The 23,561-nt window shown below is 40.2% G+C and overlaps 1 protein-coding gene across 24 annotated transcripts in view; it reads left to right on the top strand.

Moving 5' to 3' along the window:
* The window catches only part of SHISA6 (shisa family member 6), a 306,509-nt gene that overhangs the window by 94,824 nt on the left and 188,124 nt on the right, over positions 1–23,561 (top strand). For 7 of the 24 annotated variants that reach the window (XM_069749242.1, XM_069749233.1, XM_069749247.1 and 4 more), the window contains 2 exons: positions 15,614–15,682; positions 21,146–21,244. The exons of 4 other annotated variants lie outside the window; for them this stretch is intronic. In XM_069749242.1, coding sequence (XP_069605343.1) covers positions 15,614–15,682; positions 21,146–21,244 — 168 coding nt within the window. The remainder of the gene's footprint in view (positions 1–15,613; positions 15,683–21,145; positions 21,245–23,561) is intronic. 13 more of the 24 variants (XM_069749251.1, XM_069749237.1, XM_069749254.1 and 10 more) reach the window with 3 other exon arrangements.

The following is a 23,561-nucleotide window of genomic DNA, read 5'->3' as shown; positions in this document are numbered from 1 at the left end:
GTGTTATAGCAGATTTGACTTAGTGAAGTAGAAGAGCTTTGTTTGTCATAGAGCCCAATGCAGAAATGAACTCCAGGATCTGAAGAAGAAGAAGAAGAAGAAGAAGAGAGCTACGTTTGTCAAAGAAACTAATGCAGAACTGGCATGTGTTATAGCAGATTTGACTCAGTGAAGTAGAAGAGCTTTGTTTGTCACAGAGTCAAATGCAGAACTGAACTCCAAGATCTGAAGAAGAAAAAAAGCTAAGTTTGTCACAGAATCTAATGCAGAACTGGCATGTGTTATAGCAGATTTGACTCAGTGAAGTAGAAGAGCTTTGTTTGTCACAGAGTCAAATGCAGAAATGAACTCCAGGATCTGAAGAAGACGAGAGCTACGTTTGTCACAGAATCTAATGCAGAACTGGCATGTGTTATAGCAGTTGACTCAGTGAAGTAGCAGAGCTGTGTTTGTCACAGAGTCCAATGCAGAACTGAACAGGATCTGATGAAGAAGAAAGCTAATTTTGTCACAGAATCTAATGCAGAACTGGCATGTGTTATAGCAGATTTGACTTAGTGAAGTAGAAGAGCTTTGTTTGTCATAGAGTCCAATGCAGAAATGAACTCCAGGATCTGAAGAAGAAGAAGAAGAAGAAGAAGAAGAAGGAGAAGAGAGCTACGTTTGTCAAAGAAGCTAATGCAGAACTGGCATGTGTTATAGCAGATTTGACTGAGTGAAGTAGAAGAGCTTTGTTTGTCACAGAGTCCAATGCAGAAATTAACTCCAGGATCTGAAGAAGAAGAGAGCTAGGTTTGTCACAGAATCTAATGCAGAACTGGCGTGTGTTATAGCAGTTGACTCAGTGAAGCAGCAGAGCTTTGTTTGTCACAGAGTCCCAAGCAGAACTGAACTCCAAGATCTGATGAAGAAGAGAGCTAGGTTTGTCACAGAATCTAATGTGCAGAACAGGCATGTGTTATAGTAGATTTGACTCAGTGAAGTAGCAGACCTGTGTTTGTCACAGAGTCCAATGCAGAACTGACAGCTGTATGACACAGATGACTCAGAGATGTAGCAGAGAAGAGTTGGTAACAGTAGAGCAGGGATGATTCAGTAATGTAGCAGGGTTGAGTTTGTCACAGATTCCAATGTGGAGTTAGCATCAGCAGAGCTGACTCAGCTGAGTTGATCACAAAGTCAGAGTTCAGAATTGGACAGCGGAATAGCAGTGCTTCCCAACAATGTAGCAGAGCTGGGTTTGTCACTAAATCCAAGGTCATAACTGGTTAGCAAAATAGCAGTGTTACCCAGCAATGTAGCAGAGCTGGGTTTGTCACTGTGTTCAAAGTCCGAACTGGTCAGCAGTATAGCAGAGTTACTCAGCAATGAAGCAGAGCTGGGTTTGTCACAAGAATTAAAGCAGGTATAAAGGAGTTTGGCACAATGAAGTAGTCTACAGTAACAATGTGGATGCCATCCACCTGAATACTGTCCTATAAAGCCAGAAAAAGTCAAATCGGAGGCGCACACTGGGTTACCATGGTAAGCGGACGTGAAGAAGAGCAGATGGAGCTGACTGAGGTAGGAAGAAAATGCAGCACCTAGTGCTGGAGCCAGGACTGGTGAGTAACAGGATCCCTTAGCAAAATTTTCTGAAGGGTAAAACAGATGCACAGATGAAGACTGAAGATACCCCTACACTTTAGATGTATGTCGGTCAAGACCTCCAGGGACCAGATATGGAGCCACTAATGATCATGAAATGTGTCTGAAAAATAAAATCTGTAAATGGGTTCAGCCAACCTGGCAGATAATTGGAAAGGAAGCCATGAAATAGGCAAGAATCAAGAATATTCCCACCAAGCTGGAAAATTCTAATGCCCAATCCTTGAATGTAAGGGATCTTTTGGTAAAAGCGATAGTTTGTCGATAAAATGCCCTTTGGCTTTAGAAAATCTTATTATTTTTGCTGGGAGTGAGTTTTGAGATTTCCTACTTACTCCTCAAGGACATGTTCCTTCTAGACCTTGTTTTACATCTTCTACTTGCAGGGTTCACAACGTTATCCAAGAATATCTTGACTTCAGCCTACCTTACAAATTTTTGGAAAAGAACGCATATTATGCGCAAAAAGGAAAGAGCCTATATTAATGGGGAAGAAGGATTAAAACAAGGCGAGAAATATTGGTGGCCAATCTTCGAATGTAAGAGATCTTTGCTGTAACAGCAGTTATGTTACATTATGAAATGTCTGGTATTATCCATCAAGAGTTGTGCAGGATTTATTTAGGTTTTTCATCCTTCCGAGATGATTAAATGAAGAGCAAGTTGTCATTAAACCCCCTGACTTAGACAGTGTTGATATTCCATAAGAAAGCCAAGAAGGTCTTCTACCAAGATGGTCAACACCAGACTAAAATCCTCCACCAGAGAACACAACTCATTAACACCAAGAAAATTGACCTCTCACTTCCTGCAAAAAAGTGTGGATTGTGTCTAATAAGTGGTTGGCGTAATTCCATAAACACCCATTTGTTCGTCTCCCCCATCACGGGCAGCGCCCAACGGGAAGCATCAACATCGATAGCTTATGGTTCACCTGTAGCATTTTATCTTTCTTCTCCCTCCATAAGAAAGGGAGTTTTGTCAGCGTGCATTAGAGGGTTAGGATGTCCAGGGTGAAGAAGTTCAGCAATGACGCTCTAGAGTGTTAAGATCTCGCCTGGTCTCCATTAATAGCTTTTCTCTTGCAAACAGCCTGGTATGAAATTGCTATTTGCAATGCGCTCCATGTAACCTTTCTGTTGCTAGCGAAGCTTGCATGATGCAGCCACTCTCTGGGCTCAGTGAACATTGAAGACTGCATTCGGTTGTCAGATGTGCACGTGTTGGATGAAACACAGATGAGAAAATAAGACTGAATATAGTCCTCAAGAACGGGCACAAGGAAAAATCACTTAAAAAAAAAGTCAGGCCAAGGCACACAAGACGTCTCATACTATAGATCATCTAACGACATTCACCAATATATGTGTCTGATCTTCTAATGTTCATCGTAAGGGAAGACATCTGAGGGTCATGAATATATGAGAGTTAGGAATAAGTGGTCTCCCATTGCCAAATCTTAGGGAAAGGCATCTTGCTCTTGACTTTCGTTTGGGCTGTGTCCACCGATAGTCTCAGTGGAGGTCTGCTCCTCCAGGGATGGGGAAACAACAGGATGACAAGACCTATGGAGTAGAAATTAGCTAATCGCAATTTGCCTTGAATTTCACAAAATAATCAGGCTCTCCAGATTGCAAATATTTTGCAATCCAAAAATTTGTTGGACTCTAAATGACCAAGAAAGGGGTAAAAAAAAAATCTTCCAAAAATTAACACTCACCTGTCTTTTTTGGTACCGTCACTGATGAGATCTTCACTGGGCAATTTTCAGCATCTTTGGCATCACCTGCGCTGAATAGGTCATGAAGACACCGAAAGATGCTAAAGATGGTCCAGTGAAGACCCCACCTGTGACAAAACTGAAGAAGACTATCTGACTGGAGTAGGGCTGTGCAACTTTACAGGTGAGGGCCATCTGAGTATATATCTTTTTTTTATTATGTATGTTTATTATGCAAGGAGGTCTTCAAACAGCAGAATTTCTTGACCAAATTTGAGCAAAATGCCGAATTCGAATTTCATCAAAAGACTTGCTCAACATTATTGTTAAGTGATCAGACATTGACTTATAGGGAAGCTGCCCAGAATTGGTGGTAATAAAGAGAAAAATTTCTTTCTTTGGGAAGACAGCTCATTTGCATCACATTAATGCTGATTTGCACTTTAAAGGCGCCCTCTATTTATAGGATATGGCACCACTTAAATCACCAATGTTTTGGCAGGTATGAAGTTTTGCATGAACTCCTTCTGCTCCACAGATAAGTGACAGGGCAGGGTTTACTTTGCCTCCACGTCCCGCGCCAAGAATTATTCCGCAGTGTGGATTTTAACATTTCCATGTCTAGGATTTACACAGGAGGCTCCTCGGGGAATAGAAGTAGCTCAATGCCTGAACTCATTTTCAACCCTTCTTTTATCCTTTGTCCTTGGAGAATTGCAGGTAATTCTCCCTTGACGATATTCACATAATCTCATAGGCAGATGCTTCATGTAAACCATGCAGCTTCAGAGGGGTCCCGTACATAAGGGGCCACTCATACTTTAATGTAGATATGAGATATATAGAAATATTTGAGATATAGGCTCCTCTGTTGGAGGCTTGTTCCTCCTGAGAATTAAGGATTGGACATGTTTGAGTGCAACATGCATGATCCTGCTGTCTCCTGACATCTGCCATCAGTGGGACATTTCAGGTGAACTAGGTGTAGTTTTCAGGTTTGGCCATTGTGGTGGCATGTATCTAGATGATGTTAAGGTTCATTGAATAAGTCAATCAATGGATGAACCTTTCCTGTGAAATGACGATGATTACTTTGCCTCACGAACAACAATCCAGAGAATGTCGGGACTGTAATGTATTCCTTCTGAATGAAGTGCGCCTTGATTACATCTTCCCCAGTCCTCCCTTGTACGTGCTCTCGTATTGTTCTCCCATTATGACTATTAATTGTGCAATGACACTTTCTTTTGTAGACGTCGTGTGCGCTGGAGGAAGGGGCTGCAATGTGTCTCCAGATATGGGCTCCAAGCAGATGAGATGTCGGTAAACATTGGCCGACTCGTCATTCCAGCCCATGGCAATGTTTGAAAGCTGGGATGTCAAAAAAAGCTGAGGTTGGCTCAGACAATTCTTATACCAGTATCGTGGAAACAGGCGTATCGTGAATGTCTGATGGATGAGGGCAAGAACAGGGCCCTCAGTTTTTGGAGTGCACATAACATTGATTGGATAGAGCCATAAAGGTGCAGCCACCTATATTTTGCCATAGACACAAGAAGAGGCCTCATTCTCCATAGTGGGATGCACATTTATGAGATATTTATGGAAATAGGACAACTCCTCTAGAGTCTTTATATACTTTTGACAGAAGTCAGCTGAATCTGGTGATTTAGGTGGAACTGAAAAACTTCCTTTTGTGTATGGGGGCCTGCCAACTCTGTCAGAAGAAGGACTGGACATGTTGAATTTCAATGCCAGAAACTGACTTCACACAACACACATGGGTGAAAACATATGTATGCCGAACAATCATGTGTATTGGGGTCTCAGAAGGTACTGTTGTCAGCTGAAAGGGCTGGATTTTCAAGTTCCATGTCTATAATTCGTCCAACTGGAGGGAAATGTCAACTGTAGTCAAACACACCCTTGAAGTGACCCACAAGCATATTGACCATGGGTCAGTTTTCTCCTAGTCTCGAAATGACCTTACACATTAGATCATTGGACGATCATCTCGTGAAGTATTGTTTCACCTGCAGCTACACAAGGTACCACTGAGTCTATTCCAAAGGATTCGACTTCACGTGTCATGCTTTAGGTAACATCTCAAGTTAGCTTCAAACCAAGATTTGCACCAAACATTAAAGTGTTTGTTGGTTATTAAATTCCACCTGACAAATATTCTTTATGGTTAAAATTATCAATGCTGTCAACTTTAGTCTAATCTTTTAAGGCACCTTTAGACTATACATTGGGTTTCTTCGAGCCTTGAAGTGGTCATCAACATTTGATCATCTGGTGAAGAATTGTTGCCAACTAGTCCATTCCAACAGATTTGACTTTACATGTCATGGTTTAGGACACATCTCGGGTTATCTTCAAGCCCAGATCTGGACTATTGTGCCTTGTAGGCAGGGCTGCCACTAGGAATTTTGAGGCCCCATACTGGCAACATTTTTTGGGCCCCCTTGAGACTCCGCCCAGGCTCCACCCCAACTAGCCTCCACCCTGCAAACTGTCAACAGTCCCACCATCCTCTCTTGGAAAAACTTCACTTCTGCACCACGTCCTCATCAATCACACATTAACAGTTCCCGTCACCAGATCACACATACAGCCAGCAGCTTTTGTTTTGGCCAAAGGATTTTTTAGTCTGCCACCACGACAAGATAGACTCTTTTGGCCGAGCCCTACTCTACTCTTACCTATTAATTATTTGTTAAATTATCCAATACAATTTAGGTATATTTGTATTTTTTTTCATTGTTTATAATGACCAATAATACCATATACAAGGGACAAATTCCAACGCACCATGACCAGACAACAAATTACTACCACAGTGACCAAATAATAGCACATACAAGGAATAAATACCACCACACCATGACCAGACAACATATTGCCACCACATAGTGACCTATAAAACCACATACAAGGAACAAATACAGCCACACCGTGGCCGGACCACATATTACCACCACATAGTGCACGAATACTACAATTCTCATCCGTAACAAAAAAATATAATCCTAATATCTCCATAAGTGCCATTATACACAGGAGATCTGTACTTAGTATGCAGTGTCTGTGTACAGGTAATACACTGATTACCGGTGACATTATACACAGGAGCTCTGTATACAGTATGAGTGTACAGGTTATGCAGTGATCAATGACATTATACATAGGAGCTCTGTATATAGTGTCAGTGTACAGGTAATACAAGGATCACCAGTGACATTATACACAAGAGCTCTGTATATAGTGTCAGTGTACAGGTAATACAGGGATCACCAGTGACATTATACACAAGAGCTCTGTATATAGTGTCAGGTGTACAGGTAAAACAGTGATCACTGGTGACATTGTACACAGGAGCTCTGTATACAGTGTCAGTGTAAAGGTAATACAGTGATCACTGATGACATTATACACAGGACCTCTGTATAATGTCAGTGTATAGGTAACACACTGACTGACCAGTGACGTCTCTAGGTGAAGTCCTTCATCTTCGCTTTTCATCTTCATCCAGCACAAATCGCCATCACTTCTTCCAGCCAGGGCTTGTCTCTGAAGGAAATTTCACAGTTATCTAGAGCACCGCTTGCAGAGCACATTATTTAATTTTTCCCAACTTTTACACTACATCAGATGTAGAAAAAAGGCGACATAATGTCAGTCTGCAAAGTCACAGGACCCCCCATTGAAAATAGTATCCTCAAAAATTAAAATACATGATTGCAGTGATAATATCCCTTAATTAGCCTCTATGATAATAATATCCCTCGCCCTGACCCCCTTGTGTCTCATTCCTTTCTCCATCCATATGTTCTTCCATCCTGCCCTCATGAGTATCCATTCTCCCCATGTGATGTCCCATCCTGCCCCATATGATCTCCCAATTTGGCCCCATCTGTCTCCATCCAGCCCCATCTGTCCCATGATCCTGCCCCATCTGTCCCATGATCCTGCCCCATCTGTCCCATGATCCTGCCCCATCTGTCCCATGATCCAGCCCCATCTGTGGCATCGTTTTCATCCTGCCCCATGTGTCTCCATCCTGCCCCATCTGTCTCCATCCAGCCCCATGATCGAGCAATGAGTATACTTGGGTGGTCTCCGAGTATTTGTGACTGCTCGGAGATTTAGTTTTTGTTGACGCAGCTGCATGATTTGCGGCTGCTAGACAGCTTGAACAAGTGGGGATTCCCTAGCAACCAGGCAACCCCCACATGTACTCAGGCTGGAAAGCCATAAATCATGCAGCTGCGTGGACAAATATCTAAATCTCCGAGCACTCACAAATACTCGGGAGACCACCCGAGCATGCTCGGGAAAATCAAAGCAACGAGTATACTCGCATATCACTAATGCTGTATATTAGCCCTGAAACGTGATGGCCGTAACGCGTATCGGCCAAACCTGGTATATAGAGAGTTGTATATACATTATATACAGTAGGTGATGCTGCAAATATGCTGTATATACATATTATATAGGTAATACTGTGACTGGTGTATATAGTCGCAGTATCACCTATGCAACATATATACAGCAGTATCTCCTATATATTGTAATTATAGCAGTCACAATATCACCTATATGATGTATATATACTGCTGTATCTATATACATGTTAGAGTGGATACTGCAACTGCTATAAATACAATATATAGGAGATACTGCTGTATATATCTTACATAGGTGATACTGCAACTATACACACCAGTCACGGTATCACCTATATCAGGGGTGTCAAACTGCATTCCTCGAGGGCTGCAAACAGGTCATGTTTTCAGGATTTCCTTGTACTGCACAGATGATAATTTAATCACCTACACAAATAATGAGTTGGTGATTAAATTATCACCTGTGCAGTACAAGGAAATCCTGAAAACATGACCTGTTTGCAGCCCTCGAGGAATGCAGTTTGACACCCCTGACCTATATAATATGTATATACAGCAGAGTCGCAGTATCACTTATATAATGTATATACAACGCGCCCTTTCAAGCTTGTTACTGAAGACCATGTGTGCGTGCACTCTCATGCTTGCACACACTGACGGGGTGGCAGCCGGGCGGGCGCAAGGACATGCTGACAAAGGCCGTGTGGGTGAGCATGTACTGTCAAGTGCCACCACGGTCCTTGTCTGCACGTGCAAGCAACACAGCACGCACACACAGGGCATCTAGTTAGGCGTTAGGCACATGAGCTTGTCATACATGGTAGATGCACGACTTGGCTTGGTCATCTTTCGGTCAGACAAATGTCATATAAATCTTTATTGAATGATGAGTATTCCAAAAATGTTCAGACTCCACTATTATTCGAGAGACATCTGTGTTACCAGATACCTGGTCTGTGTTTGAGCACCTCAACAGTAATTTTTCCTGATACTTGTCCATAACTATCAACAACTGAAACTGCCCAATACTGGCACGATGGGCTTGATTCATCATGCATGAGTTTTTTACTTCACTTTTCTTCTTTTTATGATATTCATTGTCCATTTTTGCCCCAAATTCTTCAAAAAGTCACACATGGTTCATGAATATTGCACAAAATAAAAAATGCTCTTTGTCTTCAACTTTTTTGCTACTTTTTTGAGCAAATAGAAGGTCGAAAAATTGGTGGAAAAATTTCAGGCATACATAAAAAACACCAAAAACTAGACAAAAAAAAGCATAAATCCACTATTGTATTTAGACGTATGTCTTTCCAACTGATCTTCCTTACCACCGTCTACTCTACATCATAAAATCTATGTCCATCCTATAGAGACCGGCAGTCATCCTCTGCCTTCGAGTTGCAGGGAACGTCACACCATGCTATATCATGTGGATGTGGCGTGACCCACTAGTGGTGGCTTTTGCTAGGCAACTGTTTGATTTTTGACTAAGAAAAGTCAGTCCTTTCATAAAAATTAGAAATACAATAAAAATCTCTGGAGGTTCCCTTCCATGTCCCTCCAATTTGGGGGTGGGAAGAGGGATTTTCTTTTATAGATTCAGCTGTGGAAATTACTATGAATTACCAAGTTATCTTGTACTTCAGTAGACAGAAAGACTGGGGAGTCATCCGTATCCAACCTCCGTGGAGCCTATGCTATTGTTATTGGAGGTCGCCATGACGACAGCTGATACATTTTTAGACTGTGATGAATAAAGACAATGTAGTCGAATGCATTGTTCATCCAATCGGAGGTTGTAGCTTCTGTGAAGAGCTGGGTTTATTCATTAGCCTCATTCTTGGAGAATGAAGTCAATATCTGGGTCTGTTTGAGCCTTTGTTACCGAGAGTTTCCTATTTTTTGTTGACTATTTGCCAGTTACAAGGTTTATTTAACCTCAGTTACTGCATTCAGCAGGCGAAACATGAAAGCACTTTGGTATTCTGTTTCAAAGCAAATTGCAGGGAAGTCAGGCGATGCGTTTCGGCGTGCCACATGGAAAATACTCTGCTCTTAATAAATGAAACAGGCAGGTGATATTTACATATAATCTATGACTTCTGTCTGTATCCAAGGCTCAAAGACGACCAAGATGATGTCCAACAAGCCCCGTGCTAACAGGAATGGAGTCATGTCAAAGAGTTGTCATTGTGTTGAAGACCGTGTCATCCCAAAATAATCTCTTTGGTATGTCAGAATTCAAGATGACTTCTTGTGTGAGTAATGGGCCTTTAACCATGGCCATACCTGTTACTGAGAAATTGACTGATGCTCGAACAACCGTTGAAGGCTTGTTTGCCCGTTGAACAACAGATTTCGTTTCCAATTGGCCATACATGTCCATTTAAGCAGAGTGGAGAAACAACGCAGAAGTGATAATCACTAGAGAAGGACAAAAAGTCTTTTGTGGAATTGAGGAACATGTACAGGTTAAAGTACTCAAATGCAGATGACTTCTTTCCAAATAATAATAGTGAGTCTTCGATTGGGAAATATGGTTGTTAAATTTGACCAAACGTTCATTAGGATTAAAATTATCCAGCTTTCATAGCATCAGAGAATGTTAAAGTTTGAAGGAACTTCAAGTTCACCGTGTCCAACCCCCTGCTCAATGCAGGAGTCACTAAACCATCTCAGACAGATGTCTGTGCAGCCTCTGTTTGAAGACTTCCATTGAAGGAGAACTCGTCACCACCTCTCGCAGCAGCCTGCTCCACTCATTTGTCAACAAAAGTCTTAGATTTCTTCCATCCTAGTTATATCTGAGCCCCAAAGTGGTTAGATTGTTGAACAATCATTATTTGCTTCATACAAATTTTAGTCCACAAGACCATAACAGTTGTTCAACCTGTGGATACATTTTTAAGAACAAAGGACGCATGATCTTCCTGGGAATGTTCTTTCAAAAAAAGAAGAATTGTGGATGAAAGATCTTTTATTCTGTCTATCATGAAAAAAAAATGGCCAACATCTTTATAGACAATGATGATTTGTCTTTGGTTAGCAAAAATGATTGTTGTTTGTTAAATTCTATCTGACAAGAAATTGTTTTTGTTAAAATCTTCCATATTTGTCAACTTTAGTCTTATTAGACCTTAGTTTTCTTCAATTTGGTTTTATTTGAGTCTTCAAGTTTCCAAACACATTCGAATGTTGAGCATCTGTTGAAAAATTGTTTCATCGATGAAGTCATACACATTTTAGCCCATTACCGTTGTTCAACTTGGCTATATATTTTTAAAGACATAAGATCTATCTCATAGTGTTGGATGAAAGATAATTTTTGTAAGGAAAGTATGACCTTGCTTTCGTCTATTGTGAGAAACATCAAAGATGTCTCACTTCTTTACTGACAATGATGATGGCAAATGTGGTCGTTGGTTGTTAGTCTACGTGACAAGCTTGCATTTTGGTTAAAACCATCAACTTTTGCCTAATCCGGTTTGACACCTTTAAACTTCAGGGTTCTTCTTCTGTCTCTAAAGTGGCTTCACTGAGGCCACCATGCACATTTTTCTCCATATTTGATTTACAGGCTTTCAGTCTGGCTTCACATTTGTAAGGACAAAGGAAACAAAATTTCTCAGGAAATGTTCCTTCCAGGAAAGATGTTTCATGAATGTTTTGTAAGAAAGGAAGATCTGTCTTCCATCTATCGTTAGAAAAATCAAACATGACCAACTTCCTTATGGAAAATTATAGTTTTTCAATGGTTGTTAAATCCTACCCGGCATGCAATAGTTATGGTAAAAAGTAGGGAGCCACTAGACAATCAGTTTGGTTTTCTTCGATCTTCAAAAGGGCAATACATATCAGATGGTTGAGTCATCTAGTGACCAACAGCTTCGTCAACCCCATTGTTCAACCTCATTTTACATTTTTAAGCACAAAGGATGGATGATCGTCTTGGTTATGTTCCTTCAAGGAAAAATCTTTAAAAAGATTGTTTATAAGAATGATCTCCCATATGAATAATTTAAACAAAGCTAACTTTTTTCCGGTCAACTAAAAAAGAAAGGTTAAAATTAATCTGACGACCTTAACATATCAACTGTAGTCTAAAGTTTACTGGAACCTTTGGTTTCCACCACCATTCAATATTTTTGGAAATGTCTTCGGGGGAACACAGAAAATAAGAATTATAAAGTCCAAATATTTATGCCGAAGCCTAATCAATGTTTCAACACATCTTGATAGCATCTTTTCATTCCTTGAAGATGATCATCGATGAGGTCCAGACTCTCAGCACATGAAAATTCCTAAGGTTTAATTGGAATTGATCCTATTACCTGTAGGCTAAGCCCAATATAATTTGTTATTTCAAGTCATTGTTCTTTAATTTATTCTACAATATTATCTACCAGCGTAACCCCAAAGGTCGAGCTTCCCTTTAAGAAGAATCCTTGATATACAGATCAAAGAAGTTCAGGCTTTCCATGTATGTAACCATAAGTGGTGCCCCCCACCTCTTGGATTTTCCTTTCGCCCATACAAATAGCCCTCTTCCTATGATTTTTTTTTTTTTTACAGATAGGAACCGTATGATTACAGGAAGCCATCCGGACGCCGCGCTGACATTTCAAAGCCGCTTGTGTCACAAGGTTGGATGACAATAATTACAAGTCTTTCAGGCAAATCCTCCATGCTGTGCTTCCAAAGAAATACTGAGTGAATGCTGAGCAAGACCCTTCAGCCTGTGGATAATAACCTCTTCAAGTACACAAACTTAACCAACACTTTTTGGTTTGTTTGTTTGTTGTGTTTTTTTTTTTTGCATTCAGATTTTGAAGATGAAAAATTTGTGGATCTTTTCAGTTACCTTCCTTTTCATAGTCTTCCGAATGTTATATTAACTCCTTGTCTTTTTGTCAAAAATTCCTATTAGTGTAAAATCGTTCTGGCTATTGGTGGAATAAAGTTTCAGAAGATCAATTTTGTTACTGAGATAAATCAGAAGATGTCTTCAATGGGAATTCATCTTTCGAAAATATTGGAGATTTACAAAAACTGGAATCTGTTCTACAAGAGCCACCAACTCCAGAAGTTTTGTGAACTTAAGTGATCAATCAGAAGATGTCTTCAGTGGGAATTCATCTCTTTCGAAAATATCAGAGATTTCCAAAAATTGGAATCTCTTCAACAAGAGCCTCTACTTCCGAAGTTTTATTGACTTAGGTGATAAATCAGATGTTTTCCATGGGAATTTATGTCTGTCAAAAATATCGGAGATTTCCAAAAATTGGAATCTCTTCAACAAGAGCCTTTATTTCAGAAGTTTTATTGACTTAAGTGATAAACTAGAAGATGTCTTCAGTGGATATTCATATCCTTCAAAAATATTGAAGATTTCCAAAAACTGAAATCTCTTCTACAAGAGCCTCTTATTCCAAAGTTTTATTGATTTACGTGTTGGTGCATTTCTCATGACCAAAATCAAAATAATCTCCATGGTCAACAAATTTTCTTTCTAAGTCAGTTACTAAGTATTTTTTGAGTCTTATCAATGTTATCTTCATCAAAATCTCTCATGCCCATAAATAAAAAAACTAAACCTCTGCCCATTGATTGTACAATAACATCATCTCTCTAAAGCTACCCATACACACTTCATAGCTGTTGGCTGAACGATTGTTCAACCAACAGATATCTCTCCCGAATCCTCCATATACAGGGTCAGTTGGCTCTACCATGCGCTCCAGTCTTCTTCATGAGAGAGATGCTACCAGACTCCTTTGGATTTATCTAGAACAAAGATTCAACAGTTCGAAAAGGGACCTGGTGAGAGAGTTGTGTTGGTAGTACACATTAGACTGTTGGCTGATATCGGTTGGGGCTTTAGTTCCAAAGGAGAGGAAGATATGTAAAGTTGTGGTGGGATGGCCTGCATTATTTTGGTGGGTTTACTGATAGCTTGATATATTTTGGAGTTGGCATATGTGGCATAACACATCAATAATTCTGGCACGACTTTTGTGAGCAACATTTTCTTACTTGGATTGACCTCAGGCTACTCAACTCATTGATTCCTTGCTTTATTTGCATTCACGACGGATACTCTTTGACTTTAATAATATAGACACAGGGTCCACATTGCTGCTCCGATCCCCCCAGTTATTATTCACGTTGTGTCTGATACTAATGTTGAAGTTGTTGATCGGAATCTATTGCTCTGATTTTTTGCAACGTGCTGAGAATTTATAAAGCTGCATATTCTGCTGCTGTGGAGACTGAGTCTCTGAGTGCTTGGGGCTGGAAGCATCTACAGGGTGGCGGCTGCCGTTACTATCCACATTTTAAGGAAGTGTCTTCACAAAGACTTGTGTCTACACAATACAATGCTAAATCCAATCAGCTACACAGTACCCCTGTAATAGTGCTATAAAGTGCTGAAGTACCACCATATAGCACCCAAATAAAAGGAGTATAAAGTGCCAAAATAAAAGAGCAATAAATGTAAAATATAACCACCATGTAACACCTAAATAAAGACTATAATGGAATTAAAAAGTAGTGCCATACAGTGCCCAAATAAAAGGGCAATACAATGCTAAACTATTACCAACCTACAGTATAATACCTAAATAAAGCATTAACGTAATATCACCATACAGCACCTAAATAAAAGGGTTGTAGCGGGATTAAATATTATCATAATCCGCAACATTCACTAATATGGTTTTATCGTATTTATTTTTCCTAAATGTCATTTCTTTTTTAGCGATGTAAATTTTAATGGTAAATAGTCACTAAAGTTCATCTTCTATGTCTTCTTCTCTATCTTATCTCTGCAGCCATCTCTTCTAGCGCTACACACACTCATCTCACAGGAAACACCACAGGGACCTTTAATGTGCCGCCAGAGCTTCCCATAAAAATCACATGATCCCTCTTATCCAGTCAACAGCTTAGAAAGTATCATGTGACATCGGCTCCCCGAAGCAGAAGACGGGGCTGCATCACATGATCTTTCTCTCAGCTGCTGACTGGCTAGGATGGCTCATGTGATGCATCATGTGACTGTACAGAACCAGGAAGTGGTCACATGGTGTATCATGTGATTTCTCTCAGCCAGTTAGAAGTCCTAAGCAACACCATGTCAGGAGTCTTTGTCACATGATCCTTTCTAGAGCTGCTGACTGGCTGACATAATCATGTGACTCTACAAAAACAGGAAGTGCTCTCTTCTTGCCCCCAATGGGGCATTTTGGAGGGGGAATGTTTGGAGGGTATAATGGTACTGCTTTATGACTGTGTAACTGTTCTGCTTTGTTGGGTTTTGTGAACTTTTTTTGGTAACGACTATCATATGGCTCCCTTTTTTATTTAGTTAAGAAATTTATTAAAGGATAAGGGCCTGTGTCAAATTTTGGTCAAAAACATCCCTTTAAATGTGGCTAAACCTGCCTCTATTTGTGGCCCAGTTTTGAGATAGTAGGCAAGCATGGTCTACGTGACCCCTTCCTGCATCTAAGCACCCCCTAGTGGGCAGGATACTCCTGAGCACCATGCCAAAGGGAGGTGGGCTCTCTGAAAACTTCACCACAGTGCCTACTTTAGGAAATGTTCCTTGGGGCGGAGTTACATCGCCTCAATCACTGGGATTTAGGTGCTGGCAGTAATGCCTCTGTCTGGGCCGTGCCCGTTTTGTGGTCTGCTGGACACGTGAATTATAACCGCATGTTGTATGTATTGGTTCCTGTAATGACCTGTGTATGTTCTGTGCCCCTGAACTGTACCCATCCTTAGGGTTCCTCACCCCCGGCTCTCGGGCCTGGCTTCTCTCTTACAGCCTCTCGACGTTTCTCTGATGTCCCCACCAACGCCAACGCGGAGCCTCATGGCCACCTGAACACGATAGGTATTGCGCGTGCTGTCAATGTGCTTCTCCATGTGTTCTGGTCAGTGTGACAATCTGCAGATAGGGAGGAGCAGACCCTTCACCCCTCCGAGTCCCCGCCGGCCTCTTCTATTCACCAAGTAATTGGTCTAATAATGAACAAAATAAGATCTAAATATTGCCGTTTCCAAGGTTACCACCTTCTTCTTGTGCAGAATGAGACTAACATCTGCTCTCTGTGTGTGGTGGGTACAATCTACCGCAGTGTGTGCACATATATACGTACCGCTGTATGTGCCGAGTCTGCTGTGCTCCTGTGTCTGTGCTTGCTGCATACGTCAGAACGGGTTATATTACCCAGATGAAACTGCCAATCTATTATCAATCTATTATCTATCTATTATATATCTATCATCTATTATCTATCATTATCTATCATCTATCTATTATCTATCTATTATCTATCATCTATCTATCTATCTATCATCTATTATCTATCATCTATTATCTATCTATTATCTATCTATTCTCTATCATCTATCTATCATCTATCTATTATCTATCTACTAGTGCTTCTCACAAAATTAGAATATGATCAAAAAGTTAATTTATTTCAGTTCTTCAATACAAAAAGTGAAACTCCTATATTATATAGTTATTACAAACAGAGCGATCTATTTCACTTGTTTATTTCTGTTAATGTTGATGATTATGGCTTATAGCCAATGAAAACCCAAAAGTCATTATCTCAGTAAATTAGAATATTTTAAAACACCAGCTTGAAAAATTATTTTAAAATCCGAAATTTTGACCTACCGAGCTCCTTTTGCATTTTACTGCATCAATGCGGCGTGGCATGGAGGCGATCAGTCTGTGGTGCTGCTGAGGGGTTATGGAAGCCCAGGTTGCTTTGATAGCAGCCCTCAGCTTGTCTGCATTGTTGGGTCTGGTGTCTCTCATCTTCCTCTTGACAATATCCATAGATTCTCTATGGGGTTAAGGTCAGGCGAGTTTGCTGCCAATCAAGCACAGCGATACTATTGTTTGTACACCAGGTATTGGTACTTCTGTCAGTGTGGACAGGGGCCAAGTCCTGCTGGAGAATGAGATTTCCATCTCCAAAAAGCTTGTTAGCAGAGGGAAGCATGAAGTGCTCTAAAACGTCCTGGTAGACGGCTGCGCTGACTTTGCTCTTGATAAAACACAGTGGACCTACACCAGCAGATGACATGGCTCCTCAAACCATCACTGATTGTGGAGACTTCACATTAGACCTCCAGCAGCTTGGATTGTGGCCTCTCCACTCTTCCTTCGGACTCTGGGACCTCGATTTCCAAACGAAATGCAAAAATTTACTTTAATCTAAAAACAACCCCTTGGACCCCTAACAACAGTCCGGTTCTTTTTCTCCTTGGCCCAGGTAAGACGCTTCTGGCGTTGTCTATTGGTCATGAGTGGCTGACACAAGGAATGTGACACTTGTAGCCCATGTCCTGGATACGTCTGTGTGTGGTGGCTCTGGAAGCAATGACTCCACCAGCACTCCACTCCTTGTGAATCTCCCCCAAATTTTTTAATGGCCTTTTCTTATCAATCCTTTCAGGGCTGTGGTTATCCTGGTTGCTTCTGCACCTCTTTCTACCATACTTTTTCCTTCCACTCAACTTTTCATTAATATGCTTGGATACAGCACTGTGAGAACAGCCGGCTCCTTTAGTAATGACCTTTTGTGGCTTCCCCTCCTTGTGGAGTGTGTCAGTGACGCCTTCTGGACATCTGTCAGGTCTGCAGTCTTCCCCATGATCGTGGAGCTACTGAAACAGACTAAGGGACCTTTATAAACGCTTAGGAAGCCTTTACAGGTGTTTTTTGTTAAGTATTCTAATTTACTGAGATAATGACTTTTGTGTTTTCATTGGCTGTAAGCCATAATCATCAACATTAACAGAAATAAACACGTGAAATAGATCACTCTGTTTCTAATGACTCTATATAGAACTGAAATAACTTTTTGATGATATTCTAATTTTGTGAGAAGCACCTGTATATATTATCTATATCTCTATATATTATTTATCTATCATCTATGTATTAACTATTTATTATCTATTATCAATCTATCATCTTTTATCTATCTATCATATGTTATCTATCTTGTATCTATCTATTTTCTATCTATTATCTATCTATTACACTGGTCTACAAAAATGGACTTTAAGAACAGTTTTAGACTAATTTGAGGGTGCTGAATTCAAATCTGATCTTATAATTTCTCTATCAAATCACGTTTTTGCGCTATAGGTATATAGCCCATTTTCATGAATTCCATGATAAATATAAGAAGGGTATGAAAAGTGCCGGTTTATACGGTTCACTAAGGTAAATTTCGTTTTCATTTAGTCTCCCAATAAATGTGAGAATATCTTTTGTTTTCTTTGAACATGCATAATTCCCATTTGTTAGAACACCCTTGTTTTCTGTGCTACTGGGACAGTAGAGCTACAGCAGAGCATTGGGTAAAAGCTGAATGGCCTCAGCGACAGACTCTGGCATCTGGTGATAAGAATGTCATCCATGATCCTCTAGTGGATAAGAAGGACATTGTCTTTCTTCCCTTACACATAAAACTTGGATTGATGAAGCAGTTCGTCAAAGCTCTCAATCACAGTGGAGAATGCTTTAACTATATGTGTTCAACTTTTCCTGGTCTTAGTAAAGAGAAGAAAAAGGCTGGAATATTTGATGGACCTCAAATAAGAACATTTATGAGAGACCCAAATTTTATCACATCAGTGAATGAGACAGAAGAAAGAGCTTGGAATGCATTTTGTAATGTGGTGCAGAATTTTGTAGGGAATAAGAAAGCAGACAACTATGAAGAGATTGTGGAAGAGCTACTAATGAGTCTGCGAAATCTTGGATGTAGAATGAGGATCAAGATTCACTATTTACACAGCCATTTGGACTTTTTTTCCAGAGAACCTTGGGGATGTGAGCGAGGAACAAGGGGAGCGTTTTCATCAGGACATTAAAACAATGGAAGAACGGTATCAAGGCCGGTGGGACTCACAAATGATGGCTGACTATTGCTGGAGCTTGATGAGAGACAACCCAGAAGCCGTACATCACAGATCAGCCAAGAAAAGAAAGTTCAAATAACTGCCATTTGTCATTCATCTGTGTGCCATATATATGTGTTTTTATATTTTGTAGTTTCATTCTGTAAGTCTATTTGATTTGCTGTACATAGACTTTGTAATCTTCGTTATTCCTTGATTAAAAATATACAAAATGTAGTACCGAAAATCATGTGTTTTTATCATAAAACATTAGGAGTAATGTTCATCAGAAATTGAAAATATCTCAAAATCCTGATGTGATAGCCAAAAACGGAGTTCATATTCGTAATCAGCAGCCAAAATTTACTTAAAATATGTTTTAAAACCTTTTGCCAGAAAAATTGTGTTGACCAGTGTTATCTATCTATTATCTATCGATCTATCATCTATTATCTATCTATTATCTATCAACTGACTCTCCCCTTTCTTTTTTCTCATTTTTGTTCCGTTCACTTCTTTTTCTGCACATTCTACATTGCTCTCTCTCTTCCATCCCTCCAGGAAAGGTTGTGTTCTATATAATAGAATGCTATGAACATCAGAGGGCGCCACTCAGCCTGCAGTGAGCCCCATCACTCACTGACCTTTCTCCAGGGTTGCTGATCTGTGCTTTGCAGCTGACAGAACAGGGTCCAATTTTGAATCCTCCAGGGTCCAGTTTTGAGTCCCCTGGTGTCTAGTTTTGAGACCTCTGGAATCCAGTTTTGAGTCCTCCGGAGTCCAGTATTGAGTCCCCCGGTGTCCCATTTTGAGACCTCTGGAATCCAGATTTGAGTCCTCCGGAGTCCAGTTTTGTGTCCTCTGAGGTCCAATTTTGAGTCCCCCAGTGTCCAGTTTTGAGACCTCCGGAGTCCAATTTTGAGTCCCCCAGTGTCCCATTTTGAGACCTCTGGAATCCAGATTTGAGTACTCCGGAATCCAGTTTTGTGTCCTCTGGGGTCCAGTTTTGAGTCCCCCAGTGTCCCATTTTGAGACCTCTGGAATCCAGATTTGAGTCCTCCGGAGTCCAGTTTTGTGTCCTCTGAGGTCCTATTTTGAGTCCCCCAGTGTCCCATTTTGAGACTTCTGGAGTCCAATTTTGAGTCCCCCAGTGTCCCGTTTTGTGTCCTCTGGGGTCCAGTTTTGAGTCCTCCAGTGTCCCATTTTGAGACCTCTGGAATCCAGATTTGAGTCCTTCGGAGTCCAGTTTTTTGTCCTCTGGGGTCCAGTTTTCAGTCCCCCAGTGTCCCGTTTTGAGACCTCCGGAGTCCAGTTTTGAGTCCTCCGGGGTCCAGTTTTGAGACCTCTGGAATGCAGATTTGAGTCCTCCGGAGTCCAGTTTTGTGTCCTCTGGGGTCCAGTTTTGAGTCCCCCAGTGTCCCATTTTGAGACCTCTGGAATCCAGATTTCAGTCCTCCGGAATCCAGTTTTGTGTCCTCTGGGGTCCAGTTTTCAGTCCCCCAGTGTCCTGTTTCGAGACCTCCGGGGTCGAGTTTTGTGTCCTATTGGGTTCAGTTTGGTGTCCTCTGGGATCCAGTTTTGTGTCCTCCGGGGTCCAGTTTTGTGTTCTCCGGGGGTCGAGTTTTGTGTTCTCTGTGCTTCGTATTATTAACCCCGTATTATACTGTCTTGTTGGGTATTTCTAGTACCTCTGTGGCAGCGATGGCTTTATTCTGTGTGTACTGTACCCTGCGGATCTGTGTGCTCTGTTCCATCGCTTGTGTACTGTGCCATGATGACCAGATATTACCGGGAGTGTATAGCATGCAATATTAACATGTATGTTCTAGTATATTGTTTGTATGTTATTGTCTGGGTGAATATTACATACATACTGCATGCCGGGGTCACAGTGTCCCCTGGAGCGGGACAAGCACAACACAATCCTGACCTAGAATACTCCACAAATTATGGAGACTTTACAACAGTCTCTACAGGTCAGTGGTGGTACTGCAGGATGCATACCGCTAATTTTCTAAGAGAACTGAATGATGTCATCTATGGTAACCTCTGTGTTTAGTCGTTGGTGGCCATTGCCTGGAAGAGTAAAGAACATCATACCCCCAACTTTTAGCCAATCCCATGATAAATTGCTAACTTAATTTATCTGGATTTTTTCCAGTTTACTCATTACACCTCCACACATATTGGAGAAAATGATAATAAGTCCTTCTGAATGATTCCATGTTTTTAAAAAATTATGTTACACTACAAAAGAGGCAAAAATTGTGTAAGATTACCACATCCTGCCTCAGAATAGTCAAAGTATCATTACTAGAATCTCTCTACCACACCTATTAGCCAATCCTGGTACTGCAGGACTTTCTGATCATATTATGCTTACTGGTTTCCAGCTATGGTGGTGTAATTGGTTAATTTCTCTCAGCAGGACACTATGGGAAAGACATCTATCGGAGTGGAGGACCGGACCTTCACAATTTTATTTCTTCAGGATTCGTCACCCTTGGAAGAGGACATCTCAAGGGTACAGTACAGCACTTTTATCCTCGTTCTCATACATTTTACTGTGACTGCAGCGCCCACCATCGTTCCATTACTTGCAAATGTTCAATCGATTTTGCTTGACTGTCAAGTCTAGGTCGTTACGTAACTCGTTGTCTACTGTCAATCCACCAGTGGGGTTACACTCAGAATTGTTTTCATTATCACTAATAGCAACATATTGGCCACTTTAGGCTTTCGAGAAAATGATATCTCTTATTCTTGAATTATGGCTGTTCTTGTGAAAATAGTACTCAGAATTATAGATTCTTTATGTCAAGAATTTTTAACGAAAAGTCACACAAGTCAATCCATTGACATATTGGAGTAGAGCCCAAAGCTTTGTTTTACACAATGATTCAATGGTGTAGGTCAGTCTCCTCAGATGGTGTTCATTTAGTGACTTGTGATAAAACTTTGAATACTTTGGCCATTACTTTGACCTTGAACCACCTTAAGTGGATGATCTTCAGTTTCTAGTAATTTCTTAACTTAGTGGTTGCCCTTGATTTCTTAGAAATTTGGTAAACTCAATGGTTGACTTCGACTTCTTAATCATTTTTTATTTGAGGGTTGACTACACGATCTTACTAATTTGTTAACTCAGTGCTTGACCTTCAAGTTCTTAGTAATTTGTTACCTCGGTAGTTGACCTCAAGTTCCTGCTAATTTTCTTAGTAGTTGACCTTGAGTTCTTAGTAATTTAAGTCAGTGATTGACCTTGAGTTCTTAGTAATTCATTAAATTAGTAGTTGATGTTCTTAGTCATTTTTTAACTTAAATGTTGACCTTAAGTTCTTAATAATTTCTTAACTCTGTGATTGACAGTAAATTCTTAGTCATTTTTTAACTTAGTGGTTGATCTCAACTTTTTAGTAATTTGATAACTTAGTATCTGACCTTGAGTTCTTAGTAGAATGAAAATTCAATGGTTAATGTTAACTTCTTCATAATTTCTTAACTCAGCGGTTAACCTCGAGGTATTGGTAATTTGAATACTCAGTGATTGACCTTGAGCTCTTAGTAATTTCCAACTCAGTGGTTGACCTTGAGGTTTTAGTAATTTTATATCTCTGGATCTTATATGTCTCAAATTGCTGGTTAACACTGAGATCAATAGAAGAAGCTGAAAAATGATTTCTCCTCAACGTTTTACACTCCTTAAACAATCGAGACTGCTCTTGAGAATTTCGAAGAATGTGTGAAGTCAAATGTAAAATTGAATGAAACTGTCTTTAAAATTGGGACTCTGGTGATATGGGACTGTGGTGATATGTTAGGTTCTTCATAATAATTTATGGATTATTTTAGCATTTCGAGCACACTACAAGCTGGTCATAGTCATTAGAAGAAGATCTGCTGGTTGGACAATCATTCACCTCATAGCCTTGGGTTGATCTAAGGTACTTTTCGTGAACAAGTCCACCTATATCGAGTCTATAAAGAGTCTACAGTCATCGATGAATAGTTGGAAAATTCCATGGTTGTCCATCCAATTTTCCCCCAACACCTTTAGATGGTTGATTCAGGAATAAACATTTGGTCAAATAGTTGGCCGAATCTTTCCAAAACATTTGTAACTTTTCAAAAAATGTCTATAGCCGGCTTTATGGATTGCAGAATAGTAATTTGGAAAATTTGAATGTTAACCTTAAGTGAAACGTACAACATTGTGGTCAGAGATGTTCTGTGGTGGATTTGAAAGTCGTACCCCATCCTAAAAATGTGTGTTCTTAATTATGCAACTTCCTTCCATTCTGTACCCGTCAGTCATCCAGTCGTCTTTATTGTGTACCTCTCATCAGTATTCAGTGTTCCATGTTCCGTACTTCTAAGCTTTTCTGCATGGTTTGCACTTGACCAATCTTTGTATATTTTTTGATCCCCGCTCAATCCATCATTATCTCAATTGCGCATTTAATGACATAATTACAAGTTATTGGCGAACACCTCGTATTAAGTATTTTATTCTTTTCATTAACCATACTACAGAAAGCAGTTGTCAGTAATTGTCTCCCTTTTCCGAGCAGGTTTCATATTAAATCTGACTAGATAGCAGCAAAATTTAGATTTCATTCGCGATGTGTACGTCTGACCTGTCGGGATTCTTCTCATACAAAATAACTGAACTTAAATTGTTGACATTTAAAGGTTCTATTATAGCGGATCTCTCATCTGAAAGTGACATTTAGAATCTGTCTGACAACTTTTATTTTCTCTTTAGGGTAAAAAAAGTGTTGATTTATACCAGAGATCATATTGTTAATTCAATGTTCACAAAACCATCAGAATTACTCCAA

Source organism: Ranitomeya imitator, chromosome 2 (assembly GCF_032444005.1).
Source record: "Ranitomeya imitator isolate aRanImi1 chromosome 2, aRanImi1.pri, whole genome shotgun sequence".
NCBI classification, from domain to species: domain Eukaryota; kingdom Metazoa; phylum Chordata; class Amphibia; order Anura; family Dendrobatidae; genus Ranitomeya; species Ranitomeya imitator.
This window is presented reverse-complemented; position numbering and strand designations above follow the sequence as displayed.